The following is a 16,309-nucleotide window of genomic DNA, read 5'->3' as shown; positions in this document are numbered from 1 at the left end:
TCGACATCTCCACTTGATGTCCTGATTACTGGCTCACACATTCGGCTTCGCAATCCTGATGGTATCTCCAAGATCATTGTATTGAAACAGCGACCATATGTCACCCCCCTTACAATTATCTCCTCACGAGTTACAATGTCCTGGTAAATAAGCAATAACTCCTCCAGTACCAACTCACACCCTCCGCTGAGTACAATCGGTATAAGAACTTTGATTGTGGGTCTCTGTAGCTCTAAAACACTGAAGGTGAAACCGCTGGTTCTTAACCTCTCGCACAATATGTCACTACTAAAGTTGGCACAAAAGGTTATCTTCACATCCGCCACACCACGGGTTACCACCGCTCCGGGAGGAAATAAATTAGATAAAGTATTTATTTGAGCCTTTAACTGATAGGAGCTAATATCTTGATCACGACAGCTAATAACCAGAGTCTGTACAACATCGTATGGTTCAACGCGAACGATGCCAACATCCTTGTAAACCACCATTATGCTTGTTAGAGTCTCTTACAATGACTCACCACCAGGGGGTTGAAGTAACTTTGCTTATCACCAAAAAAACCTGAAAGAAAACCATTAGATGAGAAGTGAATACGTGTAATTATAAAACAACAATACAATACTTACTTAAAAGTGGAAAGTGACTCTATCCTTATCAATAGTAATAAATCAAATAAACCAAATTAACGTTAACTATAAAACTGTGAAACATCAGGACAAAAGATGAATCTGGTGAACCTCAAAGGCCTTCCGATTCTTGATGGCAAAGACAAAACCCTAGTGATAATCTGGTTTACTTTCCCTGAACAAAACAGAATGAATGAAGAGTTAATTAAAAACAAACTAATTGAGGCAAATGGTCTTAGAAATGTTAAAAGAGTGATTAAAGTGGAGGACAACTATAATACAAAGATATTTATCATCATGGACAAACAAGAGAGAAATACACTCTTTACCATGTATGGAAACATGATTGCCTTTGAAGCGGATCTTTTCTCGGCATTTGACTTACCTGACGTTGAATTAATGAAGCGTTGGATAAGAATTGATTCGGATAACACTGGTCTTAAGTTGAAACAATTGTTGACTGAGTGGGGCTACGAAAAAATGGTCTTTGCTCGTATACCAACTGAATACTTCGCTTGTTGCAATGAAAGCTACAGATTAAAAATATCCGCTGGCCAAATAGGAGAACATAAAAATTGCATAAGTGGACAGATGGCGCTACTCTTGGCCACGAAAAAAAGCCAAACCGGCTGAACTATATGCTTGATACACTTTCTCCTTCGCCTCTAACCATTATTCCCTATTTAATATCGTTCTTATATCAAATCAAATTATATTAATCCTTCTCTTTTTACACAAATACCTTCAATCCCACAGATACCAAAATCCGTTGTGCTCTTAGTGCTTATTGTGTTACTTGGAATACAAAATGACTATTGGCGACGAGAATGTTCACTTGGGGCTTACACAGTACAAAAGAGGAAAACCTTCAACACCATACACCTTGGTCAGAGATATCAACCCCAACCATGTAACAAGCTTATTGGAGATAAAACTTACGAAACCAAGTCAGGTACTTCCGGTTTATAATCTGTTAACTTCCGACAACTCATTGACAGCGTGGTTACGGTCCGGAATTGAAACGATCCAAAGAGGTTTCCTAATTAGAGTAACCAGAGAAAGACGATTAGCGGTAGAAGAATTGATTCATAGTTTAACAGACTGTGAGGACATTCAAATTAATCAGTTGGCAAAAAACCCATCATTCATGGTTGTTTACTCTGGAGAAGAGAAACAGGAAGAAGATATTTGTTCACAAGTGACTGAAAAGCTAAACCTGAGAACAATTTACAACTTCAGAAAGGACAACAAATATGGAGAATTGAACGTCTTTACCTTCGAGTCGAACCAAAGAAATATCATAATAGATAAAAATTGGCGCTTCTTCTTCAATGATGGTACATTGGCATTAATCTATGATAACATAAAGCTGATACAATGTCTAAAATGTCATACATTCTCCAATCGACATTCGATTATGGGTCATCAATGTGCTGAGATGCCACTCTGCTCAGTCTGTGGACAAAACTATCATGGGACTGAAGAAACTTGTGCTAATCCACCCAATTGCTGCAACTGTGCCATAGATGGTAAACCATGTGATCATCCCACTAACTTCTTCGCTTGTTCATCTTTGCGAAAATTGATTTTCTCACATGTGAACAAAACTAGAGGACGATTTAACATGATAAGACTACTAACATCTACTACTGACCCAGGATGGTAAACAGATTGATGGTTATGCACCTTTTCACCATCTGAACAAAATCTAACCAACACAATTAGGCCAACTACAAATCCATAACAATCAACCAACAGCAACAACCAACGTCTCCCTAATCTTTTTTTCTACTCTTAATAATTTCCTTTTACCTTTTTCTTTCCTCACTTCCTTACTACCAAACACCATTACCAATGAAATTGTTTTTTCTTTTCCCACATTAATAATCTTGTTCAATCGAAAGTGTATCTCCTTCTGAAAATAAAAATGGTTAGAATTAATCTAATGTGTTTCAACGTTAATAAAAGAGTACGAACCTACAAAAAGTGTCTCGAGTGGATAAATAAACAAGAAGCTTGTGTATCAATGATCAGTGAATTTAGCCCAAAGATGTTGACATTAAAAAACAACATAAAAATGCAATTCTCAGACGACGTAGCAATCTTGGTCACGAAAGATATTGATATAATCAGAACAGTAAAAGTCGGCTGCGGGTTACTAATAAGTCTCATCGAATTACATTGCCACCAATTTTGGATAATTTCTCTATACAATAGACCGATGACCTGTGAAACACTAAGTGAGCTTTGTAAAATCCTTGAACAATTAAATAGTGAACCGACCATTATCGGCGGTGACTTTAACATTGAATTACCCTCGTGGTGTACATCCCCAAGGATTGAAACAGGTGAAGTCAAAAAGAAGGCAAATGATCTAGAGGTACTACTAAAAGGACATGGTTTTCTCCCAATTCTTGGCCGTGATGTTGTCACTCGAGTAAGTGAAACAACAATGTCAAAAATCGACTGCATGTTGGCAAATTTTCCACACGTACTATTGGACAAGGTGACGCTGGATGACAAGAAACTATCGGACCATAAATCATTACACGCGATAATCCTGACAAAAGAACCGAAACTAAGTGTAGGAATACGTGGGGTAAAAATATTTCGCAAACTAAAGATGAGACAACTCAAGATAATAGAAACTATCAACGAGATTATGATGCAACCGTCAATGATTAAAAATAAACCGATGGGACTCGGTAATAACAGATATGCGAAAACAATAAAAAGACTCTCTCAGATAAAGCCAACTGATGATATAAATAAGGTGTTAAAAATACAAAATGAACAAAACAAGATCAATTTCAAATTATCGCATCTCGACAAGGTGAAAGATGCAAAGACCTTTTGGAAACTCTACAACTCACTGTGTGGTGGTTACGAGACATTTGATAGAGAAATGATGTTCACGCGACGATTTGTATTCAAGAGACAAAATGAGGTCTTCTTTGAAGGGGAAATCTTCAATATTGGACTGACGGATGAAGAAAAGGTTTGGATTAACAAATTTAAATGCAAAACCTCGTCCGGTAACGCAGATGATTTTACCACTGGTGAATGGAATAACTTCAAAAAGAAGAATAACAAATTAATAATAAGATTGATCGATAAGATATTCAAATGTGGAGAAATTCCAAACTTACTAAAAACCAGTGGTGGAACGGTAATTCCGAAACCAAATGGAGGAGAAAGAGTAGTTAGAACACAAAGTTTTATAATGAAAATAATTGACAAACTGCTACTTGAAAGAATCCAGCCAGCTATCAATAAATTAATCGACAATGAAATACAATTCGCCTACTGTAAAGGAAGAGAAAGACTTGACTTGTGGACGAAAATAATTGTCGGACTCAACAAGAAGACATTCATTCACTGTTTCGACATATCCAAAGCTTTTGATGAGATATCGAGAGTAAAGATACTTGATCGTCTAAAACCATCACTGTCAAGACAAAACTTTATGCTATTAGAAAGCTTCCTGACAAATCGCTTAACTCGAACTGTAAGAAGGAAAATAATAACAGTCACTACTGACGACGAAGGAACTCCACAAGGTACTTGTATTGGCCCTGCACTTTTCTCGGTTGGCATTGATGATGCACTCCATGAGGTAAAGAAACAAGGTCATATGATCCTTTCGTATGCGGATGACATCTTTGTGTTAACTGACCTCTCAGCTGATTACATTGAAAAAATCCTAATACATGAACTTGGAAAGGTAAATCTAAGACTGAATACTTCAAAAAGCTTCACAATTAACGCAGAACATTTCAAATACCATTCGAGGGCATTGAGCATGAAAAAAGCAGTTGGTTATCTAATTACGAAACCGGATATAGCAACGATCAAACAACTGATAACAACGCCGAAGATATCGAGCTCTGAGAAGTTATTCTTGAATGGAATGCCGATAATGGTAATCAACAAGATAATAACCGCGAAACTACAAAGTCTTGAATGTCTTGGCCCACAACACTTCCTGAAAAACATGATGAACATCAAATCAAATGTAGAAGAAACTCTAGCTTTAGGAAGAGATATTGTTGCTATAAATATATTACCAAAAGGAGCTGATCGATGGTGGGTTAAAACACTGAAACTAACTAATCCAGCGGTGAACTTCATCGTGAGGCATATTACAAATCTAATACGAAATGGTGACAAAAAGATTAAAGACAACATTGAGAACTGGCTTGATAAGAGAATGACAATAAACAATTTTTCGATGAAATGTGTAGTGGCGGGCAGATCATTACAACCACCAACTAAGTTAATAAACCTCACAAGGGAAAAAATGATTTGCTACAATGACGTGACCCGTAGGAGCCATGTACATCTGACAACTTCGCTATCAAGTAGAGGGAACAACGCAACACTAGCAGCACTATTGGACATCATAATTTGCTCTGAGGAAAGTCCTGAGGCGATATTAATTAACTCAGTGCTCCTACAAACAATTAGATTGATATCAACCAGAAAGTCGATAATTATACATTATGAGCGACTTGAAGAATGTGATCTGGTCCTTGAACCAACAAAGCTTATACCGATAGTGGGCCAGAAAGAAATAAAACCCATGATGAGAGAGCTTATACTGAAAATTGAAGATGAAAGTTACGAAGAGAAAGCAAATTTTTATCTAAAATGGATTCACTCGAGAAATGATCTGAAATATGTTCCGACAAAAGTAATACAAATGGTAAGAAAATGGTACATTAAACACAGAAGTATGGAGGAAATCAATAGGAAACTACAGCAAAAAAGTAGTGAAACTAACAATGATCAGGGTAAATCAGAGTATCTACTGTTGAAACTCCTAGAAGATACCCCAAATTGAGTACCTGAAAACGAGATGTCGCTACGAATGGAATAACATTACCTAACCTACAAAAGGTAACCACACACTCCATGCGTAACGCTAGGAGTAGACGTTTGCTCGTCTAAATTGACCATAAACCGGTCACACCACAAACAGTTAAACTGTTGTTGATTAATTTGGTTTCAATTTTAAATTCTTTTTTAGTTAATTTTTTCTTTTAACTTTGTTCTGAATCTTTTTTTAAATAGTAACAAGGAGAAGAAGAACAACAACAACTACAACTACATTAATCAAACAAAAATCAGACTATGAATAGTAAAAGACCAACTCCAATCACTGTTGATGTGTCAACAATTAACATCTCTGATCCAATTTATGGTCCCCTTTATGTGGATAGTTCAATATATTTATTTTCCCGTGAAAGTGATCAAGGTGAACCCGTGGAAATATTACCTCACCTTTATCTCGGAAGTGGTTATCATGCATCATGTAAACGTAATTTGGAAAAATTAGGAATCACTGCTCTTCTTAATGTGTCTCATAATTGTCCGAATCATTTTGAAGATACCTTCCAATATAAATCAATTCCTGTTCAAGATTCAGGATCCGAAGAGATAAGCCTGTGGTTTGACGAAGCAATTGATTTTATTGGTAAGAAGAAGATCTGAGAGAGAAAAAAAATTCTATTCTCTTTTACCAAATATTAACCTAAAATCCAAGAAAACAAAGACAAAAATCAAAACTAATTATTAAATTTTGATTGTTTTCTTTTTGTTTTCTTCCCCAATTACACATAAATATATTTTTTACTATTCTTTTCATTGATCATCTCGATGAATTTATATTCCATGAAAGAGAAAAAATAGAAAGTGAATCTAAGAAAGAAAAGAAAGAAAAAAACTAAGCTTTGTTTTGTTTTTTCTCTCTCTCTCTCATTTGATTGTACACATTTTTGTATTGATTGTAATGTGTAGAGACGCATGGCTAGTGGATCGATGAGAAAAGGCAAGTTAATTCATGAATGAAAAAGGTTTCATTGAGAAAAAAATCATGAGCATAAGAAAGTAGAGAAGAAGACAAGAAAAACAAGAATATCAAGAATAAGAGCTAAAAAAAGATGATGAGAAGAAGATGGAAAAGACTAAGATGAAGGTCTTCTCAGTATCGATCCAATAGTAATAATAATCTTCTGCTGCTGCTTCAATTTTATGAATCATTATGAGCCAAAAACTTCTCATTCCATTTTCTTCTTCTTCTTATTTTCTGTCTATTTTAATACGTTTCCTCTCACTCTCTCGAATCTTTGTCGTTCTTGATTCTTTAATAGTAATAGATTTTTACTCCCTCACTTGACATGATTCTCTTTCTATTTCTCTCTTTCTTCCTCTTTCCTTTCTCTCTCTCTTCTCACTCTATGGGTCACAATCCATGGGTGAAATATTCATGATGATAACTGAAATACCGCAAGACCGGAAGTGATTATCGACCAGACACGAGTGTAGAGTGAGAAAGTGAGAAAAATACGAAGACAGAGAGAAAGATAGAGAACTAAATTTTACTTAATTTTTTTTCTCTACTATAAAATGTAAACTTGTACACATATTGAACAATAAACAGGTCACAGTAGGTTCTCATTGTACCTTTAACAATGAGCGATTATGATCGGAGGTGTTACTAGTGATGAAGAAGAAGAAGATCGTTTAAACTTTTAAAGAAACATCTCTCATTCACTCTTACAATTTACTATCTTTTAACCGTCTCCTTCCTCCTCTTTCTCATCATCCTCATCACCACCATATCCATATATGTGTATGTGTGTGTGTGTAAGTATTTATGCTCCATTTTATCCGGACGGATATCCGCTTCTTGTTCGTGGGGCAAAGGGGAACTAGTAAAGCTTTGTATAATCGAGGTTAGAGAGCAAAGAGAGAAAGAGGAAGAGCTCCATCAACATCATTTTTTTTCTTATCCTTCTTTTTCTCATTCATCCTCATCATCTTCTTCCGGGCAAATGGGTCATTCATTGACGGTTTTTTTTTCTTGTTTCTTTTTCTCTTTCCCCCCATTTTTGCTGTTAATTTATCACAGATTCAATCAAACAATCTAACGGCAAAGTATTGGTTCATTGTCGAGCTGGAATCAGTCGATCAGCAACTATATGCATGGCTTATATAATGGCGACCAAAAAGTTACGAATGGAAGAATCCTATGAATTTGTTAAATCCCGTCGGCGAATCGTTTCTCCGAATTTTAATTTTTTGGGCCAATTATTGTGCTTTGAAGATAAATTATTCAACAATTCGAGTTCAGATTCTTTTAGAGACAGTCCAGATTCAATGTGCCCCGAACCAATTACATCAACAACTTAACAAAGTTAATACTTATTCTTGTTCAAAAAAAGGTAAAAAAAAGGCGCAAGAGAAATTATCAAATCTCAACGCAAAGTAAATTGTTTACATGATTTATCTTATTTTCCTATTTACTATAATTACTATTGTATCATCTCTACCATCGTCCACATCCTCTTTCATTATCATCATCTTCATCTTCATCTTCATCTCCATCATCATTATTACTATTCAATCATATCAAAAGAAAAAAAAAATGAATCAACAAAAACAAAACACACCTTTGAGAAATAATCTATAACAATTGTCTTAAGAACTGAATTTAAATTAAAAACCGATTGTAATTCATCTTATTTTTTTAATCATATTTCATGTAATCATTGATCATCTCAATCGTTTTTTGTTTTGTTTTTCCGAGAGAAGCCTAAAAAACACAAACTAAATTGTGACTTTTTATGAAATCATAATCAACACACTGAAACCGAATGAAATCAACAATTAACTAATTAAAAAACAACTTTGATTGTTTTCCCACATTTTGTTTGATTTATGTGTTGATATTACTATTATTTGATTAGTGGGAGGAAGGAGAGAGAGAGAGGGAGGAGGAAAGGAAGGATTGTTCAATATAATGATTAGTAGAGATTAAAATCAATGTACAACAATTTAACCGGAAACTATTGTTACTAATACAATTTATCCAAATATTAAATTTTCTATTGTGGGAATAAGTAGGATTTGCGTTGAATTTAACTGCGGTTGTTAAGTTAATTACACTCACATTTTTTTCTGCTTACTACAAATATCAGTGTGGGTTGAACATGAGGTGATCATGTTATAGTTCAAGAGAGAGAGAGAGAGAGAGAGATAGGAAAATATAAAGATGAAAATGGATGAATGAATGAATGAATGAGTGAGTGAGTGAGTAAGTGAATAGATGAATGAATGAGTGAATGGATGGAAAACATTGAAACAGTTCGATAACAATTTGGAAGATGAATTAAGTTAATCAGCTTGAGGGAGAATAGAAAAAAAATTAAGTCAAGTGGAAAATATAAAGAAGGCGAAGTTTGTAATTAATGAATTGCCTAAAATGAGAAAATTCTTGTGGCCATTGAATTATCTCAATAATGTCGGTAATCTTTTTTTCTTTATTAATGTTTATTATCCAAAAGAAAACAAAAAACTAATTAATAATCTAATTTCGCTCGATAAACTTGATTGTTTCTAATGATTTAACTAATCATCAAACATTTTGGTTCCTTTCTCCTTCTCTTGAACCCGTTTTTCGGATAAACACATTGCTCAAATTTTCTGTTCTCTCTCTCGCTTCACTCAGGAAACTATTACAATATCAGAAAAAGAGAAGAAAATTTAATTATTTGAGCTAATATGTAATTTAGAATTAGTTTATGAAATGAATCATTCCAATTATTTACAAGGTTTGGGTAGAAAAGTCACTAGGAAATCTGATTAGAGTTTAGAATTTGGTTTCTCTTTTGGTTGATTAGATGGTAGAGATTATAATTGGTTTGATTCGTTTGCCTTTAATCTGTCGATGAATATTCTTGGTCTTGTCGGAATATTTTTTCCTCTATCTACATTATTTCTCATGTTTATGTACCAATTTTTTCAGAAAAATGTTCATCTAATCAATCATCGAATCAGTGAAATTCGACTATTTAATTCTCGCGCATTTTTATTTGTTCTTTTCAGTTTTTAAACAAAAGGTGTCATCATTTTCCAAAAAGTGTTGATTCAATTTCGATAATAAACTTTTGAGAAACTTTTTTTACAAAGTTTGCTGATTGTTACTACCTGTTGATTTGGTTTTTCGCTTTTTGTACTTCTCAACAATTGATAATCATTTAGTCAACAGGTTGTTGTCCATCTTAAGGTTTATTTTTTTCTAAATAACCTCTGTTTCCGTATTCTTTTCATCTCTTCGTCTTCTCTATTCTCTCTCTCTCTCTCCGTCTCTTTCTTTAATTCTCGTTATTATATTTCTCAAATAAAATGTCTATTCCATCAAATGCTTCTAATCATCAACAGGATGAAAGTATTACATCGGATGCTCAGGAGCTTCAGAGGCGACACGAAGAAAACGGTGTTCATACTCCCGATACAAGTGATCTTAATGATGGCACTGCTCCTAGTTCTGAACCTGGTGCTCAACTCTATCCAACATTTGTCCTCACCAGCGAGGTGATTGACGATTTTGTCAATCATACATTTACTGCTCAGGAGTTTCAGAGACGTGCAGAAGCTGCTGCTGTTGTGATAAGTGGAATTAAAAGAGAACTTGAGCTTTTGAGTTTGTATCTCGAGATAAAAAGTCTTATTTATGATAAAGATTCTTGTTCGAGCCTTGATGAACAATCGAAGATCTTAACAGAAGAAGTAATTAGTGTCCTTGGTATCGATGTTGATGATCCTCTGTTGAAAATGATCCAAACAACTAGAATGTCTGTTCCATCAAATGTTACTCATCATAATCACCAACAGGATAACAATAAAGGATTAGGTGAACAGGAGCTTCGAAAACCTCGTGAAGAAGGGATTGTTCCGTTGAGTGAACAGAAATCAGATGTTCAAATTTTGCTTTCCTTTTGCAGACATTACAAACATGACCAATGTCATGGCCTTAAGAGAACATTGGAAATAGAAATTGAGTCACTAAAGCGAAGGTTAACTTACCCAAACAAATATTTCTCAAATGAAATATCTGTTCCATCAAATGCTCATAATCATCAACAGGGTGAAAGTATCACATTGGATGCTCAGGAGCTTCGAAAGCGTCGCGAAGAAGACGGTGTTCTGTTCAGTCGAATTAATAGAGAACTTGAGTTTTTGCGTTTATATCTTGAGATAAAAAGTCTTTATTATGATAAAGATTCTTATTCAAGTCATGATAAAGCATCCGAACAAGTGATAGATTTTATCAAAGAAGTAATTAGTCTCCTTGGTATCGATGCTGATGATCCTCTGTTGAAAATGATCCAAACAACTAGAATGTCTGTTCCATCAAATGTTATTCCTCATAATCACCAACAGGATAACAATAAAGGATTAGGTGCACAGGAGCTTCGAAGATGCCAGGAAAAAGAGGCTGACCAGTTACGGAAACAAAAAATAGGTATTAGACTTTTGCGTTCGTATTTTAGTGTACGAAGTCGTAATCATGTTATCGTCCCTGATTCGAAACTTGATGTCCAATTGAAACGAGAAATCGCTGGATTCCGTGAAGTGATTGGATGTCTTCATAACGTTAATGAAGATCCTCTTTCGGACGCGCTCATAACGGCCGAAGTGTCTGAGCCATCGGCTGTTGTCCCTCAACATCATAAACCGAAAGTTCAGTCGCTAAGAGAGTTAGCGGGCTTAGAAAATGATCCTAATCCTAGACCAAAAAAAATACGCAAGTTTTGAAGTCGAGTTGCTCAAAGCTTTAATGATTAGTTTAAATTGCAATGATGGTTCCAGGAGATGAAGGTCCAGATATGAACAATTAACTATCTTTTCATGACAATTTACCATCAAAATGTTTTCTCATTTAATTCCCATTTGATTTTCGAATTTTCGAAGATAGTGATGATGATGATGTTAATCCTAGAAAAAGAAGATGTATTTCGTGAGACAATGTTTTTTGAGTCGAGCTAAACGAAACTTTGGTGAATGATTAGTTTATTGTCGAATGAATTGTCTAAAATGATAAAACTCTTGCGACCATTGAATTATCTCAATTTTCATCAGTTGATTTATACTGATTACGATTTGATTAGGAACAGTAGTTATGGTTGATGGAGTAAAAAACGTTTCAATCGATTTGTATTAATTGATTTACCATTGATTGTGATTCTATTAAATGGTTTTCCAATCTATTTTTCCACTGGTTGCTGACAATTAAATAGCTTGTGAATTTACAATTATGTCCATTATAACGGGCACGATTAAAGGAAGAGGATTATCACTTGATTAACGTAAGCTTGAGATTCATTTAAGTGGATATAAAAGTGACACTGGACTGAGTGACCATGAAACTGGCGATGCCGATGGAGGGTCAAGCACTGGTTCGGTGGGTGATGTTTCCCACTCTCTTCTGACCAAGGCCAATTTACGTTCAAAGCCTGGTAGTAGTTTAAACTTTTCTTCACCGGCAATATTAAGTAAATCACTTATTATTAATACTTTTTACTATCTAAATACTTTATTGATTTCGTTGTGGATGTTAAATAATTGCTCCAAAAAACTGGCAAATTAAATATAATAGATTGGGAATCATGACTTATTCAAAATGATCTGCATGTTAGACCAATTGATTAGCTCCAGCGTTTAATTAGTAGCTAATCGTAGATGATTCCAAGCTTGATAATTAACTAGAATAGTTTTTGTTTTATAATTTCTAATTTTTCCCAGCAAAACAAGAAAATGATTAAGATTTCATTAACATTATCCAAACAATTGACTAATGGTGATCGCAAGTTTCGACTTCCTTTTAACTGACCAGCGTCCAGATTATGAATGAGGGTCCATCTAAGAATATAGAATTTTCTGTTCTCTCTCTCGCTTCACTCAGGAAAATATTACAATATCGAAATACAATACGAAAAAGAGAAGAAAATTTAATTATTGGAGCTAATATGTAATTTAGCATTAATTTATGAAATGAATCATTCTAATGATTTACAAGGTTTAGGTGGCAAAAGTCACTAGGAAATTTGATAAGGTTCGAATTTGGTTTTTATCTTTCAATTTAAAGAGAGTTTGGTTAATTACAAAGAGATTATAATTGGTTCGATTCTTTAGCCTTTAATCTGTCGATGAATATTCTTGGTCTTGTCGGAATCTTTTCTCCACCATCTTCATCCGCTATTTTGTAGATTAATGATTCAAATTCGTTCCATTGATAAACAAATGGTATCTTTAGTTGGGTTATACTTTCAGCATCGTAACCATAATCTTTCTTGTTCAATCCTTTGATGTAGATACAAGGTGGATTATTGAAAGCTCTACGGTTAATTACTTCCGCCATGAGAGGTGGTACTTTGTAGTATTGTGGTAATACCTTACGAGGAACATTTTTACCATATTCTGGAGCATTTCTAGCAATCTCTAAATAAGGTTCTTCCTCATGTTTATGTATCAAACGATAATCAGGTGTAGTTGGCAGAATCTCAGTTAGACCAGGAATCCTCGCTCCTCGATAATATTGCTCCGTGTAAACCAAACCAAAGGCTAAATCTTTATCCATTTGTGGATAAGCTTCTTTAATAATACAAAATGTTTTCTCTCCATGTTTCTCATTGGAATAAATTTTCTCCAATATTCTTCCTTTTCCAAAATTCTTTAAATTGATTAATATCTCGAATATACGTTTTCCATGATATCTGGATGGTTTTCCAATGTAGGCAACATTTGACATGATAGTTTACAATTAATAGATGAAACTAGATGATTGAAATTAGAATCGTAAATAGAACAACAATTTAAATTAAAGAAAACGAAACCACAATTAGACCAACACCAAATTAATTTAAAGATAAACATAAACAAAGTTAACCAAAAAAAGAAAACACATGATTACATTTTTAGTTTTTTCGCCAATAGATGTCACCACTAAGCGAAGAAAATTTTTTCCATTCAATCAATTGCTCTTAATCACTAATCAAGTTAATTAAATTTATCTACTAATATAATTAACCACTTGAACCTTAGTTGAAATTTTGTTTATTTGGTCAACAACAAGTAAGTTAAATCATCGAAAGCACTGAAAGTGTTTAAGTTTCGTTGATTAATCCAAACTGAATCAAGAAAATCATTAATATATTTTTAACGTGATTAACTTAATTACCTGATAACTTGACGTGTGGTGAATATTGTAATCAAGTAAAAAGTGGAAAAGAGTAACAATTAAATCAAACATATGAATGTGTGTGACAAAATGGTAAAAATCAAGGAATCATTAATTATATCATTAATTTGAATTCTCTCATGAAACATCCTAATAATCAAAGGGTAGTTAAAGTAACAACAATTAAAACCAAGTGAATATCATGAAAATGATATCGTAATAACAATATTACAATCTCAGTGATTTAGATAATAAAGCAAAATCTAAATAATTAATAGGAAAAGAAAACGAGATCAGTGACCAAATTAAATTGTAACCTAAATATTAGTACACAGGAAAATTAGAATGAAAAAATTAGGAGAGAAATTAACTAACCAACATTTTAATTATTCTCTCATGTCATTTATTTTATTCCAATTTTGAATCAAGATAAACTCTCTCTCCTCTTTATGTAATAACAGGGAGAGAACGATGAATATATAATCTATATAATGGAACAATTAATGAAACAATTTGACATAATTGGTTCAAACTCTAAATTTCATTCATATAATCAACAGAAAGTATCAACCATTAGAATCCATGATTATTATTGTTATTATTTTGACTCGAGAGTGTTACGCTTTGGTGATAATCATTTTCCACCCTGAACTTTTTTCTGGATTCATGGAGAGTGGAAAATGTATCGTGTGAGTTATATTGTTGGAGAAAGAGAGAGAGAGAGAGAAAATTCTGCTCATCTTCAGATTCACATTTAATCGCATGAATGATTAACTGTATTGAATAAATTGTTGTTTTCTACTCTTTAGAAATTGAAAGTTGACCATTGATCGTCCACTTCTCGTTTCGGATTAGCTGAATTTAGAATTAAATTGTTTCCATTGTTACTTATTCATCTTTAGTTAGTGTTTATCTATTTTCGTAATGATTTAAAGTGAATTAAAGTCGATTACAGTTGGATAAAAATGTTTACTCGATGTTTTCATTTTCTTTTCTTTTCAAAGGTAAACCGTTGATCTTTTCTCGCTTCTAAGTTAAATGTTACTTAATTGTTTCTATTGGGATTTAATTCAACTGTTAACTGTCTATCGGGCTTAATTTTCAATTTTAAATGAGTGTTGATCAACCAATTTCCCGAAGCAATGAGATGCTGCTTCGTGATAGACTCGATGGTTGCCTCGAGCCTTGGCAAGCGAGTCTCTTTGCTGGTATTTACGCCTCTGTAAGTCAATTTCAATGATTTCAATCCATGGATTATCCTTTCTTCATAATCCAAGCCTTTAATCCTTTTCTTTGTTATCTAATCCATCTATCAGTCTACCAGTATATTTGATTTACTTTGGAGCACCGCGAATATGATTCATGAAACTCATCCGATAATCTTTTTCATTCGTAAGTGTTGATCTTTACAATTTGTTTCGGCTCGACTTCAACAATTAACTTATTAAATTATATTCTCTATTGATTACAGTTCTTGCGATGGCGATTGAAAGTGTTCTCTTCATTTTAGCTTCGATCTTATTATTTTTCGGCTTGGCGAAAGTGAGTAAATTGCTGAATTCCATTTGCTTTGTCAACTTATTTTCTTTCGATTTTACGGTTTCCTTCTTTCGAATAGAAAAAATCTTGGTGTTTCATTCCCTGGATGATTTTGGCCATAATCGATATAACTCTCGATTTAGCTCATAATTTTGTCGAAATTTCCTTACCAGTGAGTCAACAAACTGCTTGTGTTCCTTTAGTTTCACAAAATGTTCCAGAAAGATTTCTACGTTGGGTAAGTTGATTAACGATTCAATTTGGACAATTAGAAACATTCTAACGATTTAGTAATGATAAGAATTAGAAATCCAATGTTACCTTTACGTTGAAATCTTTCTAAAATCGTTAATCTTACAAACTTTTTAATTCTTTTCTTATTCTCAAAGTTTTCATTATAACTTTCGAACTTTTTTATTCTCATTTTCGTATTCCTAGAAGCGCACTTATGCTGCTCCGTGTATATTGGCCTTAACTGGACTTTTAATCCGATTGTTTATCTGTGCAGTTATGGTGAGTGATTGTAAATCCTCAGTAACAATCAACATTAATCAACTATTATACTAATAGACTAATCTATTGATTATCCTTTTAGCTTTATGCACTTTACTCTGTTTACAGACAATATACTTTGTTAACTGATGGTACAAGTGAGTGGAAAATTTTTTATCAATTGTTTGTTAATCAATCAAATTAACGATTAATTAAAATCAAATTTTCATTTGTTATTCAGATTCAAAGACCAAAATAAAAGTTTATCCAGCTAATAGTGAAAATGACAACAACCATGACGATCGATCCAAAGCTTGAGAACTGAGATGAAAGTTATTAATTATTTCTAATTATTGATTAATTTGCTAAGAAAAATTTGAAAATTAAATGAACTTTTAATTGTTTGTTGATGTTTTTGTTAATCAAATCACGAACACGACGCACATTGAACTCTTTTTATCGATTGGCACAATTAATTCCCAATTTGTGGAAAAAAGACAAAACCATTTTAATGTAGAAATTAATGTGTAAATTATTTGATTATAAATAAAATAATTAATTAATTCCAACCATACACTCTTAACAAATTAACAATTAAAATCTTTGATAATGTTTATTTGATTTT

At 33.4% G+C, this 16,309-nt stretch overlaps 3 protein-coding genes across 5 annotated transcripts; 2 read left to right on the top strand and 1 right to left on the bottom strand.

Moving 5' to 3' along the window:
- The first annotated feature begins 5,573 nt into the window (after positions 1–5,573).
- Positions 5,574–8,155, top strand: LOC128388503 (dual specificity protein phosphatase 1-A-like). Its single transcript, XM_053347911.1, has 2 exons — positions 5,574–6,105; positions 7,543–8,155. The coding sequence occupies exons 1-2, from the start codon at positions 5,763–5,765 to the stop codon at positions 7,821–7,823; spliced, it is 624 nt and encodes a 207-aa protein (XP_053203886.1). The 5' UTR covers positions 5,574–5,762; the 3' UTR covers positions 7,824–8,155.
- Positions 8,156–11,881: 3,726 nt separating this feature from the next.
- LOC128388504 (uncharacterized) lies at positions 11,882–16,272 on the top strand. Of its 3 annotated transcripts, none has more exons than XM_053347913.1 (8): positions 11,882–11,968; positions 14,658–14,875; positions 14,970–15,045; positions 15,125–15,195; positions 15,272–15,430; positions 15,631–15,705; positions 15,788–15,842; positions 15,926–16,271. In XM_053347913.1, exons 2-8 carry the CDS (start codon positions 14,765–14,767, stop codon positions 16,000–16,002), a joined length of 624 nt encoding a protein of 207 aa, XP_053203888.1. In that variant the 5' UTR covers positions 11,882–11,968; positions 14,658–14,764; the 3' UTR covers positions 16,003–16,271. The 3 variants fall into 3 exon arrangements, with proteins under 3 accessions (XP_053203888.1, XP_053203887.1, XP_053203889.1); XM_053347912.1 differs by lacking the exon at positions 11,882–11,968 and adding an exon at positions 13,493–14,554; XM_053347914.1 differs by lacking the exon at positions 11,882–11,968 and having other exon boundaries at positions 13,493–14,875; positions 15,272–15,364; positions 15,926–16,272.
- On the bottom strand, positions 12,408–13,353 carry LOC128388502 (uncharacterized). The gene has a single exon (XM_053347910.1). The coding sequence runs from the start codon at positions 13,222–13,224 to the stop codon at positions 12,586–12,588; it is 639 nt and encodes a 212-aa protein (XP_053203885.1). The 5' UTR covers positions 13,225–13,353; the 3' UTR covers positions 12,408–12,585.
- Positions 16,273–16,309: the final 37 nt, after the last annotated feature.

The sequence above is a fragment of the Panonychus citri genome, unplaced genomic scaffold, assembly GCF_014898815.1.
Source record: "Panonychus citri isolate SS breed McGregor unplaced genomic scaffold, ASM1489881v1 Contig00100, whole genome shotgun sequence".
NCBI classification, from domain to species: domain Eukaryota; kingdom Metazoa; phylum Arthropoda; class Arachnida; order Trombidiformes; family Tetranychidae; genus Panonychus; species Panonychus citri.
The sequence above is the reverse complement of the archived record's forward strand: the minus strand, read 5'-3'. Positions and strand labels throughout refer to the sequence as shown.

What these genes read in the sequence shown, in the direction of transcription:
- LOC128388504 (XM_053347913.1), top strand. Translation starts at nt 14,765, where the DNA reads ATGAGTGTTGATCAACCAATTTCCCGAAGCAATGAGATGCTGCTTCGT. An exon ending in TATTTTTCGGCTTGGCGAAA is followed by an intron (nt 15,196 to 15,271) that starts GTGAGTAAATTG and finishes TCTTTCGAATAG; the next exon opens with AAAAAATCTTGGTGTTTCAT. An exon ending in TTTGTTAACTGATGGTACAA is followed by an intron (nt 15,843 to 15,925) that starts GTGAGTGGAAAA and finishes TTTGTTATTCAG; the next exon opens with ATTCAAAGACCAAAATAAAA.
- LOC128388502 (XM_053347910.1), bottom strand. Translation starts at nt 13,224, where the DNA reads ATGTCAAATGTTGCCTACATTGGAAAACCATCCAGATATCATGGAAAA.
- LOC128388503 (XM_053347911.1), top strand. Translation starts at nt 5,763, where the DNA reads ATGAATAGTAAAAGACCAACTCCAATCACTGTTGATGTGTCAACAATT. An exon ending in CGAAGCAATTGATTTTATTG is followed by an intron (nt 6,106 to 7,542) that starts GTAAGAAGAAGA and finishes AATTTATCACAG; the next exon opens with ATTCAATCAAACAATCTAAC.